The sequence below is a fragment of the Patagioenas fasciata genome, chromosome 1 (genome assembly GCF_037038585.1).
Source record: "Patagioenas fasciata isolate bPatFas1 chromosome 1, bPatFas1.hap1, whole genome shotgun sequence".
NCBI lineage: Eukaryota > Metazoa > Chordata > Aves > Columbiformes > Columbidae > Patagioenas > Patagioenas fasciata.
Genome location: NC_092520.1, coordinates 25,144,015 through 25,160,917, shown reverse-complemented (window position 1 = coordinate 25,160,917; position 16,903 = coordinate 25,144,015). Strand labels below are relative to the sequence as shown.

Sequence of the window (16,903 nt, the reverse complement as noted above, 5' to 3'; positions counted from 1 at the left end):
TATATAATAATTTTGTAGATGGTAATTTCACCTTACTTGCTTATCCATTAGCAATTTTTAGAGCTGTTTTACTGTCCGGGTAACAGTTTACATGGAAACATATTCATTTCTAGTGTGCACCAAGGTCAGTTCTGTACGTTACCTTTAATTTTGCCTTCAGATTAACTTCTTTACACATTGCTTGAACCCAAACCTCTGATCAGGAGCCAAAGGTTGTTCTATGACCCTGTCAACAACATTCATGATACTTGCTCTGCCATGGGCCCTTCTGCTGGTGAAGAAGGACAATGCCTAAAACGCAGGGAACGGAAACCACAATAGGGCCCAAGTGCAGCGCTACTGCAATGATGATGATACCATTATTCACGATATCTAACAAATATAATATTGGATTGGAACAATTATCAGCATGCCGTTTACCACATTTAGGTTGGTATGAAAAAGGGACACTTATTCATTAGTATGCCACTTAGTGTCTTATTTATGTTTGTATTTTTCACACTGTTTACTATTATTCATTTTTGTTTTCCTGGTTTTAGCTTGACCTATTTTTTGTTTCCATCCCCTAAAAGTATTTAAACATTACATGTTTTTGTTTTCCAATCTATATTCTCCAACCTAGTCCCCTTATAAGAAGAAAGTAGTATAACTAAAACGAGCACAAATTTTTGCACAGTTTATAATGAAACTCCTGCAGCAGGTACCTCATATACAGTTTCATATGAAAACTAAACCTTGCTGTTAATTTTTCACTTTCATGGCCAAAACATTACATTCATTTTGTATTTTCATACAGAAAAGTGTCTGCAGCTTGGTCCAAAATTGCACAGTGCCCTTTTTCTGCCTCCAGCGATGTCAGTTCACAGAGCATTTATCTACCATGGTAAGAACAGAAGATACTTCATCAGGGGCTGACAAAAGACTAATAAAAATGTTTCCTTGGGTGAGGATAAGCCTCTTGGATAATTATGGGGTTTTTCACCCTAGCTTTTGATCTTTTCGTGTACTGTGACTTTATGGTTTCCTGTGAAAGGAAGTTTAAGTCATAGTTCAGTAGTACAATGTTTAATAACATTTCTGTAATCGAGAACACAGAGCATGCTAATGCTGGAGCAGTGATGCTCTTTGCCAATAGGCAACTAATGCTGTCAAATCGGGAACTTTTAAAACATTATTTTAAATATACTACAAAGATACATGCGCACCTACAAAGGAAAATACAGTCAGTGTAAGGAATCCAGTTTGTTAGTCTAATGGTGAGAGATTCTGTAAGTCAGGATAAGTGAGATGACTTCATACATTGCTCAAGACACTAAGATGAGTCTGAGGAGGGTGATGCAATTGGCAGCCAAACAGAGCCCACAGGACAATACTCTGCCTGGCAGGAGGCACCGACATCTGTATGGAAAGAACCAGCTCTGCCTGTGTGCAGGCAGGTCCTGAGACGCTGGATCCATCACCACCATCACAACCAGCATTATTCCTAAAATGGTGTTTGAGAAAAAACGCTGCTTCTCACAGAGCTGGAGATGAAGCTGTTAAGGGGAAGTAAGCAATGCTATCATCATTGTTTTAAATGGTCTGGGGGTTTCAATGTTAAACGTGATACTGATTACTCTGAGTAGCTAAACTTTCATTCTGCTCATTGTAAGTTACTGCAAAAGGGGATTTTTGGTTCTTTTTTCCACCTCTGAAGCTGACTTGAAATAGGCAATGTTTAAATCAGGTCATGTGTTACTTTCGCTGGTTTTTAATTTATGGTTAGAAGATGCAGCTCAGGTATTTTAAAGTGACTAGTGACCTGGTCACTCCAGCATCACCTCTCAATTTCATTCAAATTGAACAAAGATAATTTTGATAAAGTAAAAAAAAAAGAAAATGGAGTTTCTTTGACAGTGTGTCACTTCTGATGCCTTAAAATTGAAAGTCAAAGTTATTAGACAGCCCTTGAAATTGTTTGCTCATGGAGAGATTCCAATTGCTTCTCTATTGTGTTGCCTTTCCTGGTCTTCCTTCATCCCACAGACTCTTTAAATATATAACTTAAAAACTGAAACTTAAAAGCACATGCCCTCTTACTTGGACTTTAGTATCATGTGGAATCATGATCTTCAGAGTTTTCCAGGTAGACTACACTTTCAATATCAGCAAATTTATCCATACTTTCTTGACAACTTTATAATACTGACATGCTACCATCTGCAAAACAGCTTTATAATTCTGAGATGTACTGACCTAATCTATTGAGTGAGAAAGTCTTTTTGCTCTGTCTTTTTGTCTCTACTCTAGCTGAGTTCTATCAAATCTCTACTGTACATTAGAATTTTTTAAATTAAAATCTAACTACAGTTTAGCTGATCTAAAATGATTTTGGTAAATATGAACAGGTCCATCAGCCAGGCTCAGGTTCCATCTCCCAATTACAGGCGTACAATCAGTCCCTGGAGTACTAGAACATCTCAAAATGATTGTGCTGTTCAAGCAGAAAACAGGGTGAAACTTGAAAAGGGAAACATTCCCAACAACTCAGGCTAAGGCAGACACTTGGAAAATTTCAATCTGAATAGTTTGGAAAATTTCAAGGAACTGAAAACAAGGTTTTCTGACAGGATGTCTCAGGCAATCTCAGCTCTATTGTTTTCTGTCAACTCTACACTCAGGTAGCACTCTAGATATGCAGTTAGAAATATATAAAATGTTGTGTATAACAAAATTTGCCTTTGTTTTTTGTCTGCATCTGTTGTGTTGTTTGTTTGTTTGTTTGTTTTTCCCCCCAGGATTCAGACTAAATTGCTACAGTAGGAAATACACAGTTGTTCCACTCTAGAAACCATTTCCTGTTCTCATTAAGTGATCTTGATTTAATTGTTCAGTTTGCTGTCTACTTACCAGTAACTTGGAGAAGCATGAGTCTTCCAATGCTTCCTTGTAAAGGGCCACAATTTGTTTAACCATGAATATTTAATCAAATCATGGCCACCCATTATGTGTTTGTTTAACACACTGAAGGAACAGCATCACAAGGTTTGCATTTGGGTGGTTTAATTTGTTTTTCTTTCCCATTTATGTGTGACACTCTTCCAACAGGAAGGAAAAAAACCATATATATAAAATTAAGGTCAGAATACCACAAAAAATTTCATTAGGCGGCTCAGGAGTACTGACAAAGCAGGCTCCTTCAGGCTCCAGCGGCCGGCTGCCCTGCGGGGTCTATGTGGTCAGCAAGGTGGGCAGGGTGCAACGCAGAATTCCTGCCACTCGCCGCTGTTTCTGAACAGCCCTGTGAGCAGGCAGCCCCTCTCCAAAAAGCAGCTACAAAAACACCTAGAAAGTGTTGCTTTGTCAAGCTAAAATTATGAAGCGAGCCTTTGTAAGCACCAGTGGGATCTCAGACAGCATCTCTGGTTTGGATGCCATGTATCTCAATATATGTTAAATTAATTCGAGGTTCCAAAGTCCTACTCATACCCGACTGCTCTCCCAAAGTTCAGATAATCAATACGGTACCTGCAGCTTATGGCACAGCAGAAGCAGCTGCTTTCAGAGTTGTTGCTGTTGCTGCTGATTCTGCTGTGTCTTTCTGTCCTGTATTCCTGGCATGGCTGGCAGCACAGCTGTGCACGCAACCATGGAGGTGGCAGCAATGGTGACAGCAATGGTGGCAGCAATGGTGGCAGCAATGGCAGCTCGGGCAGGAATGGCAGAGCAGCAAATAACTTTGCTGTTTATGATACAACTTGGGTTTATGTCTCCTCTTAGTTGTGAATGAGTTTAGTAAGCTTTTGCATTCTTTATGCAACCTGAACTCTTTAACACTTACCATTCTTTACCTCAAAAATAGGTTACTTACATAGGAATTTTCTCTAGATGGCCCCCCCGTTTTTTTTAAGAAACAGACTGCTGACAAAAAAAAAATTTTCTTATGCCGTCATTAAAAGGTGTGTATATTGCTGTTGGTTTTATTTTTATACTTGTCCCATTTCCCTTACATAATCAAATTATGAATGTAATGCCAGATACAAATTCCATTCTATTAATTACAATTTTATTGCTTTATTAAATAAAATCTAATTCATGATATAAACTCTATTTTAAATTATTTTCCTCTGTCAATTGTTTATCTCTAATCATTATTTACCTTGTCATATATAGGCATTTATCTTGACAACTGAATTTATGCTTAATTTTAAATACAACAGGTTGGCGCAGCCTGTGTGAAGTGCAGCACACATGTAAGTCATGCTGGGTCACAGATACAGAGTCAAAATAGACTGATGAGACTGATGGCAATGACAATTATTCTAAAGGCTCTCACATTAACCATACAAGAAACCTCACAAAAGGAAGACTGAAGGTCACATGCCTGTTTCAAAACCCAGATATTCTGAAAAGATACCAAGTTTGCTTCAAAACCTCCATCATGGAAAACAGCCAGGAAATAATACATTTGCCTAATACACTCTAAAAAGCAAGAGGTTAATAGAAAAACAATATTGAGCTTGAAAACAATGGAAAAGTCCTCCTAATTTAAAATCAGGGATGGTTAGGCAAAGCACTCATCATTCTACAAAAGTGCGTTGAGTGATACTGTTTTTGCAGTATTCAACAACAACATAAGGTCACTAAACTGCCTTTCAAGCATTTGTCCTACAGCCTGAGGAACAGAAATAATGTAATTTCAAGTGTCTTACTTGATCAAACTGGGGGTCTTCTCCTCGTTGCAAAGATTTGGTCAGTGGCTTCTCCTAAAAGAAAATATATTAAATATGTATTAATATCAATACTATGATATATTCCATTAACTCTATTATTTTTCTGATAGACTTTTACTCACTTAATTTGCTTCCTGATCTGATCCGTTTCATGCTAGAGATACTGTTTGTTTCATATGCAAAGAAGACCTCTGCATACCTATGACCTAATAGTGACAGAGTCTTTTTTGCCTCTCCAAGAAAGAGAAGGATTAACCATTTATTACACCTGAGTTACCTGGTCCTCGCTATGACGATAAATTCCTTCAAAATCCTATAAAAGCAGTCAGTATTTCCTCCGAAATGTAACTAAGGAGATCAATTTAGCTACATGATGTAGTGCATCATGCAGCATATACTGAAGGAAAGGTGGGTTTTAGAAGAAACAAATATCATATCGTACATTTTTAAGGAAGATGATTGTGGAAAAAATGGCTGTATTACCCCCACCCCCAAAAAGAAAAAAACAGAAGGAGAAGAGAAAGGGGGAGGGGGAAGGGAAGGGAAGGGAAGGGAAGGGAAGGGAAGGGAAGGGAAGGGAAGGGAAGGGAAGGGAAGGGAAGGGAAGGGAAGGGAAGGGAAAGGAAAGGAAAGGAAAGGAAAGGAAAGGAAAGGAAAGGAAAGGAAAGGAAAGGAAAGGAAAGGAAAGGAAAGGAAAGGAAAGGAAAGGAAAGGAAAGGAAAGGAAAGGAAAGGAAAGGAAAGGAAAGGAAAGGAAAGGAAAGGAAAGGAAAGGAAAGGAAAGGAAAGGAAAGGAAAGGAAAGGAAAGGAAAGGAAAGGAAAGGAAAGGAAAGGAAAGGAAAGGAAAGGCAGCATTTTTTTAATAGAAGCAAATTTTCAGGATATATTCTCAGAATATCTGGGGAGGCCAAAGGGAACTGCCCAGTTCAGAAATCTGAGTCCCCTCATGTGAACATCCATTCAGCTTTACAGCTTTTTTTGCCAAGCAGGCTCAATTTCTGAGGCATGTAGAAGTACATAGTTCAGGATTCTAGATATAAGCAACAGTATACAAAACAAGAATCTCTTAAACCACAATTAAAATAAAGAATACATGAAGGCAGATGACAGTCTGGCAAATATGTCACCGTCATGGTCACGATTCTGCACTGAACTGTACTACTCTTGCTGGTGTTTGAAATGTGCCAGTGCCTTATTCTTCTGTAAATCACGCATCTCTTTTCCTACAGCTGCAAGATTGGGCCTCTCCCACCAGCTCAGCATGAGATTTGCTGTTCAGCTTTCAGCAAACTATTACACTCATCAGCATCTGTTAATGCATCAGGCAAAATACCATCACTGCCAAGGGATGAGAGACACAAAACAAAGAAATCTGTAAAACTGCTAAGACAATGGAATGGAAAGAATTGAGGCAGTCCAAAGATTTCTATTATTTAACGTTTCTCTCTGGAGAAAATGTTGTCCAGTATAATCTGCCGACTGATTTTGAAATTAATTATGCTTATCCATTTGTAATGCCAGCTGGCAAGGAGGGTGGCTGCAGGGTGACCGCAGTATCCCCTGACTACCTTCCAAATAGAAAAATCAACAAAATGTTTTCTACTGCGTCACTGATTTATCCAGGACAGTCATTAATATTTTTCATCGTCACTCTAAAGTGACTCCTCAGGGTTACACTAAGGGCACAACAACTACTAATTAGAACTTTATGACAGATTGTTGGTAATGAACAGACACAGTGAAATCTTGTAGCTCGGAATCAGACGCGTGACACCACCCCACCCGTGTCCCCCTCAGTCAGTAACTCGGTGCTACCCTACCTAGTCTTGCCCCATGGGAGGACAATACTTCTTTTGTTTATTGTTGCACACTGAAAAGGATAGCAGATAATATTTCAAAAGTAGTGTTCAACTTATTCCAAAGGAAAAAGATTCTTAAGTTTTCATGGGTCCTGGACAAATCAATGCAATCAGTGCAGTTTAGAAAAAAAAGACAAACAACAACAACAAGAAGAAAAAAACAACAAAACTAACACACAACCTTTTTTTTTGTTTTTAATTAAATATCTGATTCTATCACAGAAGACTTGTGTTACCACAGAGAAGAAGTTTCTTATGCTCTGTTTCAATAAAAAGTGCTTCAGCATCCATAAGCTTTGTGTTCCTGTGCCTGACACTGCAATGTTTGGCTCTCAGAGAAGTATCCGAAATCCTGCAGAAATGCATTCAGTGTTTCAGGCAGAAATGAGGTATGGGATTATTTGTCACATGCTTATCTGTAAGGTGGACACAATTAAACAAGACGAATCATGCTCCGGGAACTCAGGCCTGGGACTGCAATCCTGCAAATGTCCCAGTCACCTGTCCCTTGTCTCTGGGAGCACACAGACCTCACAAATAACTTCAGTTTCTGATGATGTTCCCCAGGGGCTACGCTTCTGAGGTAGTGAAGATCTCTCCATTTTGAGAAGGTAAAAGAACTCATCTCTTGCCCTCTTATAGGCAACTAGATCAGGGCTTCCCAAACTGTGGTACATTCAACTAAGGAAACCATTCACAGGCTGTGTAACAGACTTGGTGGCAGCAGAAAGCAGCAGGGATGGAGATCAGCCAAGGACACCTAGCAAAAGCCAGGAAAGGTTCTGCTACCTTAACTTCTCAATGTCTCGAGCCTAGGGCTTTAACTGAGGCCTTTTTCTTCCCTTCATCCCATCCTGCATCTACTGCTGCTCGTGCCAATTGCCCTCTCCTTGTGCTCCTGCCAGGCGACAGCTGCTGCTGCAGCTGCCTCTGCCTCCCTATCCTCCCCCGTCTGGGCTGCTGCCCTCGCTGCTTTTTCCTTGACTCTTCTCCAGTGTAGTGCAGCCACTGTCCTGCCTGCGGCCACTGTCCCTTTCTGCAGCCACTGTCCTGCCTGCGGCCACAGCACCCATGGCTTAGCCTGGTGGGACTCATACAGACCCCGGGCAGCCCAGTGCCTCTGCACATACCCCCCCACCCGGGAGTGGGGTGCCCATGTCAGAGCAACTCATTGCAGCCCTGCGGTTAGTGGCAATAACCACAGAAAATTGTATTTGGGGCTTGGAGACTGAAGAGAACTCAAAGTAGAAGTTATTCCCCTTTACTACTAAGGATGAGTACTGAATAGGTAATGAACTGAATAAATATAAAGAGCCAGACACAAATATGTTTTCTTGTGTCTAAGTGCTTCTAAAATATAGAAGAATCATAGAATCACAGAATCATTTCAGTTGGAATAGACCCTCAGGATCATCAGGTCCAACCATAACCTAACTCTAGCACTAAACCATGTCCATAAGAACCTCGTCTAAGCACCTTTTAAACACCTCCAGGGATGGTGACTCCACCACTTCCCTGGGCAGCCTGTTCCAGTGCCTGACAACCCTTTTCGGGAAGAAATGTTTCCTAACGTCCAATCTAAACCTTTCCTGGCGCAACTGGAGGCCACTTCCTCGCATCCTCACTCGCTACTCAGAAGATCGCTTGCATGATGAGCGTAACAAGCGACCCTGTCAGGAAGACACTGCTGAGTAAATCTGAGGTCAGCTCAGCCACGTGCATGCGCTTCATGTGTCCTTTGAAAACAGTGTTTTTTTTCTTTATACAATCATTTCTTCTCATCTACTGTAAACAACTTGCCTATTTCAGATCACCTAGTTTTGATATACTTACAAATCTTAGCATTTCATTTTATACAGTACTTTCAACATTGTTGCTATGGCAGCTACTATATAAAATATATTTATATGCATGGTAGATATTTTCATTATATACCAAAGGTTCAGGACTGGTGAAGGCAAGGTTAAAAGGTCTAATAAAGTGAAATCGCTTCAGAGTAACAGATTCCATAGCAGTCTGCTTACCCTGGAGATATGCTTATTTTAAAGTTTTTTTAAAAAATCTTAAAAATGTTTTCAGCCTCAAGGCACTATTTTTTTTTTAAATTTTTTAAATTTCCTTGCCCACTCAATTCAGAAATGGCAAAGAGGCCCTTTTCTACTACGCGTTGACTCTCTCTGAGTCTCTGTAGCTATAATTCATTCTACAGAAATGTCTTCAAAATCTCGGATGAATAGGTAGGTTGAATTTGGAGCCAAAGCCTACAATGACAAAATATGAATAAATAAAGTTTTGAATTATCTGAAAGAGCCTGTAGCTTTCTGGGCTATAAAAAACATCAGAAAATTTCAGAAGAATGTACTCTCAGTAATAACATTTCCATTTTTAATCAGTAAGTTAAACATCCTTATTTCTTATTTGAAGTGTTGCCTTCAATTGTGTACTCTGTATTTGTTCACACTGGAAACTCCCATGATATGAACACACGTTAGAGATAAGGAGTAAAGATCAGCAAAGAAAATTTTGCATTTAATCTTCGAAGCTACCGTTTTTCAATATCGCTCTCGAAGCTTTTTGCACCGCCAATGCTTACAAAACAAAATGCCCACCTAAAAATTAATTTCCTTCCTCTGCCTTATTGCTGTTGGGAAAACACTAATAGAACATAATAAAACAGAATAAATTGAATGTGCAATGGCAAATGTATATTTTATCACATTTGCACACATTAACTAAATATAATATTTATAATTTAGCTAAAAAATAAGATATCAGTCAAACCCCCTATTCACATAGGCACACTAAAACATTTCTCCAGAGACTCTTAGCTCTCTCTAATGGCTAATATATTAATGCTTTTTCAGGGCTGCTACACAAATACAATTGGGTAAATTTACAGAGGAATAGCTTTTCCTGACCACCTGTCATAGAACTGAGTGGTCAGGGAAACATGAAAACAAAAGGATGTTGTAGTGCATATTAAGCTTCACTATGTCACCATAATGGTATATAATGCCCCTAAAAGTTATTCCTAACCTCAGCAACCATTAGGCGTGTTATTCCTACCGAACAATGACTGCGGACTGTATTACTGACTGAGATAAAGCACTTTGTTTTGTAAGGGCAAGGATATTTTGACACAAAATATAACTTCTGCACTGCATGCTAAAAAGCAGCCACAGTGAGTTGTCTGCTGGGATGGAAGAGTTACCAGAGGAAAACAGCACGAGAATGGACTTCTTCATGTAAAATGGAGTAGACATAGAACATATTCAACTACTACAGCTAAAATATATACAAAATGCTTGTAAGCACAGTCTTAAGCACCAAAAAGTCCCCATGTGTAATTCTGTCCTGCTTAGGATAAATCATCACGTAAGCCCCAAAATAAATTAAACATCTTTGTATTGTATTCTTTTTAGCAGGAAGGGAAGGTGGTGTTTTGTGGGAAAAAGTCTGCTCCAAAAATAGCTTGATCAAGCATGCTAAATTTTTTATTTTGCCATTGGTTATTCTGCACAAAGATCAGAAAACATATCACCATCAATCTTGTGCTGGTGTGGTGTCTAAGCCTGTCTTTGTGTCAAGAAAATGCCACAATGCCAATTTGCTTCCAAAGGCTGGGCAGCCAAAACTTTATTCTGCGGAGGAGCACCTGTCCCTCAGACCCAGCTGCCCCACCAGCCTGTTCCTCTGAAGGGGCCAGTCTGTCTCTCTGGTCCCTGTCCCATTTGCACTGGGGCTCCTGCCTTCTCCCTCTGCAGATCCTGCTTGGAGCGCGTCCATGCAGCTGAACCTGCAAGTGTTTGCTTCTTTTTTCCCCCTCTCAAAAATGGATAGAACAGTCTATGGTCCCATAAAAATACTGTTGTACTGAAAATAGTTCTAAACTTCTGGGAAATAATTTTCACCTCTTATTTTTTACTGTTTGGGAATTCCATCCCCACCTCACAAAGACTAGTTAATTTATACCTAACCAATTAAGAAAGTCAACTTTTTTGACTCAAAAGCACAATCTGCTTACTCTGATAGTTTCTCAAATGTCCCCACCTGGAACTTCTATGAAACAGGTAATTAGCGTCCTGCTTTCACAACCGTTCTTTGCAAGTCAGCGGGTCCTTGTGCATGAAAATATAAATTGCCAGTTCAGTGGATGACAACAAACTATGATTTCTCTTGTCGCTCTGCTCAGCAACAAATAGCTGCTAAATATCTCTTTTAAGAGAGACTGTGTCAGTGACCATAGTACACAAATAAAAATAAACAGGCTTATTAACAGGTTTATTAACCTCCGAAATACTAAGCATGCACCAAAAGGAAATTCTAAATGCAAACACGATTCAAAAATATATGATAATACAGCTTCAAGAAAATACCACAACTCCACATAAGACAAAATTATAGACTTCAAAAATGTTACAGAAAACTTTGATGAACTTCATGTAGCTCTGGAAAACTCAGTAAAAAAGCAATGCTAATTGCACATGGTATTTCATATGGAGAAGAAAAACATATTTTAATTGGATGTGAAATATATGTAGAAATATTCTACATCTCTCATAAGTATTTTAGCTAGCTCAGGTCAAAAACATACTTATCATTATATTTATTGCATTAAAAAAATGAAAGGTGCATGTTTAGAAAACAGGTTCAGTATTACTCAGTCTATTCTTCTGCTTATGGCATCCCATCAGGCATTACAGGCTGATTTTTGTCTTATTATTACATTCTCTGCAAAAGGCATCTTTTACCTATGCTGTCTACCAGCAAAATTTAAATGCAGGCACTCAGGAATTTTGGTCATGAAAATGTTTACTCTGGTGTAACTGGTATATCAGAAAAAATGGCCAAACAAGCCAAAGACATAGCAAATTAATAGAACTAATACTACACAGAAGTGGAGTAAATTCCAAGTGGCCTAAAAAAGAAGCAAACCCACTGAATTAGAGGTTGCTTTCCAAGACATAAAAATGCTTCTCCATAACAGGAAAAAGAACATGTTCAAAATACAGACACCTAGAGCAAGCTATACCCCATAAAAACACTATTTTCACCTTGCTCTCAACATGAAGCCAGGAAGAAGGCTTTCTGGAGTCATACTCTAATAATTTATGATATTGTGTATAAGGCTTCAGTCAAGAGGGGTGTCATGAGAGGTAGTATGAGAGTCCAAGATCTTTCATCTATGAGCCTGTGGGACTGGAATAAACATGATGCTCTGAAAAAGCATTTGATATAGTGATTCATATGTAACTTATTTTTAGTATTCTAAGAACAATAGACTATGGAGATCTGGACTTACTCATCCACGTAAAACCTTTGCATGAAGCTGTTATCCAAAGCCCTGTTTCAGCTGTTTACCAATGTGTTTCAGCTAGGTAGTCTTCATCAGCCAAAATACATATTTAAAAAATCTCTGTGATGAGAAGGCTTTTGTGACAGCAGAAACACTAAAAGATCCAGTGGTAAATTAAATAGATTTAGGAGACTAAGTCACTACAGTCAAAAGCGTGTGACTTGAATGCTACTGTTCTCTCCTTTCCATCTCTGACATTACTTCTGAGAGCCGGTGAAGAGGGTGAGAGATGGGCTTCCCTGACCTGGATATACCCTGATGAAGGCCAGGTTGGATGGGGCTTTGAACAACCTGGTCTAGTGGAACACGTCCCTGCCCATTGCAGGAGGGCTGGAACTAGATGGTCTTTAAGGTCCCTTCCAAACCAAACTATTCTGTGACTCTATGATTTAATACATCTTTGTTCCCTGAACAGATAAGTTAAATGACACCTCAGTCCTATATGCAAAGAGTTTTACTCCAGTTGATTTATGATGAGGAAAGTTATTTCTTCTGTGCAAGAAAGACACAGTAACAAATGCAGGAAATGTGTTGTGTTTTTTGCTTTTGTTTATTTTCCTGTAGAGAATGCGGGATGGACAGCTTCCCTCTAGAGCTCACCACATTCTCCAAGTTATTATGACAGCACCGTCCTCACCTTCAGTGAAGCCTCCTGCCCACAGTGAAAGCAATGCTATGAGGATTTAGGGGATTTCTGTGTTCCAAGCAGCGGATGAGGTTCCTTCTTTTAGTATATTTACACAGAACTGGTAAACTGCTATGAAAGCAGGGAGGTTGGGAAGGGTTGGAAAAGTTTCCTACATTTGTGAGCCTTGGGAATGAAAATACAGGATTTGCACCAGACCCAGAGGTACAGAAAAGTAAAATGCAGAACGCATGTCTGGACGCAGACATCCAGAAGACCCTCTGATCACGCAGGACAGGAATCCTACCAGCCTCCCAGCGCTGAGACACGGCTGCATGACAGAGACTCACAGTTGCTTCTGGTACAGAACTTGCCCTGATCCCACTCTTTGCTCAGTATCTCAACCTCCATGGGAAGCACTAAGCAGGACACACTTCAGTTACTGTGAGGCGAGCTGCTGAGGTGCTTATAGAATCACAGAATCACAGAATGTTAGGGATTGGAAGGGACCTCAAAAGCTCATCCAGTCCAATCCCCCTGCTGGAGCAGGAACACCCAGATGAGGTTACACAGGAATGTGTCCAGGTGAGTTTTGAATGTCTGCAGAGAAGGAGACTCCACAGTCCCCCTGGGCAGCCTGTTCCAGTGCTCTGTTACCCTTACTGAGAAGTTTCTTCTCATATTTAAGTGGAACCTCTTGTGTTTCAGTTTGTATCCATTGCCCCTTGTCCTATCATTGGTTGTCACCGAGAAGAGCCTGGCTCCACCCTCATGACACTTACCCTTTATATATTTATAAATATTAATAAGGTTACCCCTCAGTCTCCTCTCCTCCAAACTAAAGAGACCCAGCTCCCTCAGCCTGTACTCATAAGGGAGATGCTCCACTCCCTTAATTAGTATTAATGATGAGTGATAGAATCCTTGAGTGACACAGAGGTGCCTAAGGACAGATGACACTGGGAATCTGGCATGTTGGTAGCATTTATAGAGGAAGGTCCTAGCGAGGATGCTTGTATGGGTTAAAAAGAACAGCATTTTCAATATATATCTACATAAAGTTACTAAAATATTAAGTTGTCTTCAATTTATCTGGTCATATGTATATAGAGTGGATAGTTAGAACAGAGTAAGGCAGTTCAGCTTTCATCTTTTCCATGACATTACTTGTTTCTTATAGTAACCCCTATTTGTGCACTGTGAATAAACAGGAGTCAGAAGGCCGTGTGTATGCCAAACTATTCAGGAGGACTTAAAATGTAAAAAATACATAATGCAAATGTGTGTCATTATAGATGACAACAAAGGAGTCATTCCTCTTGTGATGCAGCTGGAATTTTAGTCCATGTAAAACAGAAAATTCTACACTACAGCTGTATGATAAAACTGCTTGGTATTATTATAGCCTACATAAATCTTAGTGGTTATCAGAGCCCTGTGCTCAAAAACAACAACAAAGAAAACTTCTACTTCTTTTTCTTCCAAGTCTGTTCTTATCATCTGTCTTCTGTAATGCCTTGAGAAAGTGAAGCCTAGGTCAAAGCTAAGCGGACAGCAGTGCCACTAGATACATTTGTTGTTCAGTCTTCGCAAAACCAAACTTCATTATTCTTGTCCTTTCAGAATCTTCCTAACCACCTATTGGGCTGTTATCAATCACCAGCCCTGATTTGAAATAGGTCTATATTTTAATGTCTTTGAGCTTGTAATGAAATGGAAGTAATGAAGTAATAAATACACTAGTATCAACCACATGGCTGTTTTCAGTTTTTTTCCCCTGGTGGGTGGGATAAAACCTACCTAGTAAAAGGAGAAACTGATAGGCAGAATACATGAATATGCTGAAACGCCCAATCCTATAATGAGTAAATTCTGTTCTTGAGTTCAGTATTCAGAGAGATCCTGAATTTAGACAAGCTCAGGAAAAGAAGATGCTTCCTGGACAAAAGCATAATGAAAGTTTACCAACAGCTAAATTAAGCATTTACCACTGTCAATGCCTGTAGCTCACTATGTTTTATCAATGTCTACAGCTGTGTGTAAGTACTGCTGAATGCTGTATTTAAAGATTAGGCTGATCAGTATGCACAGGATGAATTATTACCCTAAGTGATCATCAACAGTCCTAAAAAGGGAACTATTTTCTGAGTCTCTTCCTTACAGTGTTAAGATGCTTAAATAATTTTATCATTTGAACTGGCAAAAACATTTCCCTGTCTTCCTCATTCTAGCTTCATTTTAAGGTCACCATTGCTTGAAAAAAAATCAGTAGAAATAAAATATCAAATTTTGTTTGTAAGTGAAGCAATGCAAAGAAGATTTACAACATAAACTGATAAAAATGTAACAGGAATGTAATCAGCTGTGAAAAAAGGTCTTCAGGAAAAGTTCCTAATATTCATTATAAAGGAGAACAATTATTTACAGAAAAGAGGTAGGAAATTATTAAAGGTTATCAAGAAGAAATTATTTGCATTTCATTTATGTGAATTTAATTTTGCAAACTGGTAAATCTCTTTTAATTAATCCTGCTGTCAAATACCTTTCTTTTGGATTAATATAACTCGACAATCTGGGTACAGTAGTTTAATCATTAAAAATTAGCCACATAACTGTGACCTTAATGCAATCATTGAAATGTTTGTCATATTTCAGAGACACCAAAGAGGTGAAAAAATTGACCTGGAATTCCAAAGAAAATATTATCCAGACAAAGCAAAAAAAACCCCACATCTGAAAACAAAAGGCTTCCATTCCAATTTGTTGAAGACTTAGCAGTAGATAGTCGACTTTAGAGTCGTGTCTAGGAAACATTAACTGGGAATGCACTTTTAATGACGATCACTGCCAAATCCAGTAACCAAAATGTCAAATCAGATTGAGTGGAGAGCCAAGGCAGCAGGAGGGGTAGGTGACGTGTGCTCTGCCTTCTCTGCCGCTGGAATCCTGCTCTGCCAGCCAAGATTCGATGGGGCTGCAGGAGGGGTTGGTGCTGTGCCCCTCGCTGCTGCCCTCGAAAAAGCAAAAATGTTTTGTGCCTTGCTACCATCTGCAACTCATGGCGGGACACAATCCTGGTTTTCCACCACAGTTATCAGATCACTGTAATTTACAGTTGGGCTCTGTGTACATTGCAAAAGAAAGAGATGGATACATCAAACAGGCACATGGAACCCAAAGAAACTGAGAGAAAATTCATAAAAGCAACAGTAATGATAACCAGAAAGAATAAGCAGGCAAAATGTGTGTATGAAAATAAATATCTAGGTAAAAAATACATCAGTGAGTTTTTAATCCCATAGTCACTTCAGAGCTTGAAAATGAGCTAGACTTTGTGACAAAAGAAAAGAAAAAGCAATTACATTATAAACAGATCATTTTAGCCTCTCTAAAAGATATCTTAAGTATTCATCACTCATTATAAAATTAAACTGTCATGCCTTGTAATGACTTGGAGAATTCAAGCTAGAAACACCTCAGTGTTAGAGCACTTTGCATGTTTGATTTTCTTTGAAGTACATTTGAGTTTAATTGGAACAGAATCTTCAAAGTGCTCACCGTTTGACTACCTATTGTGAAAAAAGGCCAAAGGGTGGCTCTGCACCGCCAATTTATAATCTTTGTCTTGCAAATCCTCCAGACTTGCTGGTCACAATTCTAGTCAGCAGAGCAGAAATGTGGGAACAAAGGTGCTGAACATCCAACAGCTACCCCACAAAAACGGTGGACTTAAATTCTTAGCCATTATTCCAGCATAATTTTTGCCATTTGCTTTGTCACATCCTTCTTTACAACCTAATTATTTCAAGATAATTTTGATGAATGTCTACAAAAACCTGCTTACCCATTTGTCACAGTCACCCTCAAACAGCAGGATGACGTGACTTGTAAGTCCTGTTGGTATTAATAAGACGTGAGTATGTCGCTGAATTATTGTTAGTGTTAGACCCCTGTAAGAAATAAGTTCTGAAAATGTTGACAAGAGGGTGACATTCCAGTCTCCTGTCATATTATTACAATCTGCGTTGAATTTACCAAATAAATTGTCACTGAACCACCTCTGGAATAAGATAAGATCAACATTCTGATATTTATGGTTTCACAAAGCAACAAAAATAATATGTCAAAACCCAACAACTCAAAATCACCGTAATGCAAGGTGAAATGGGAATAAGCCAGGGTCACTGGTTCATATCTATGTCTGAAATATTACATGAAATGCAGAGGTTAGTGTTTAGAACAACAGGGGTGCCACAAGGAAATTACGCTCTCAGTCCTGATCTTTCCATTGTTCCCCTGATCTTGTCAAAGAATTTTACAACCCATTTTGTCTTAAAATTTTAAAGATCTT

At 39.1% G+C, this 16,903-nt stretch overlaps 1 protein-coding gene across 2 annotated transcripts in view; it reads right to left on the bottom strand.

The window, feature by feature from the left end:
- The window catches only part of FRY (FRY microtubule binding protein), a 186,051-nt gene that overhangs the window by 112,194 nt on the left and 56,954 nt on the right, over positions 1–16,903 (bottom strand). For both annotated transcript variants that reach the window (XM_071804672.1, XM_065829999.2), the window contains one exon: positions 4,692–4,745. In XM_071804672.1, the coding sequence (XP_071660773.1) occupies positions 4,692–4,745 (54 nt within the window). The remainder of the gene's footprint in view (positions 1–4,691; positions 4,746–16,903) is intronic.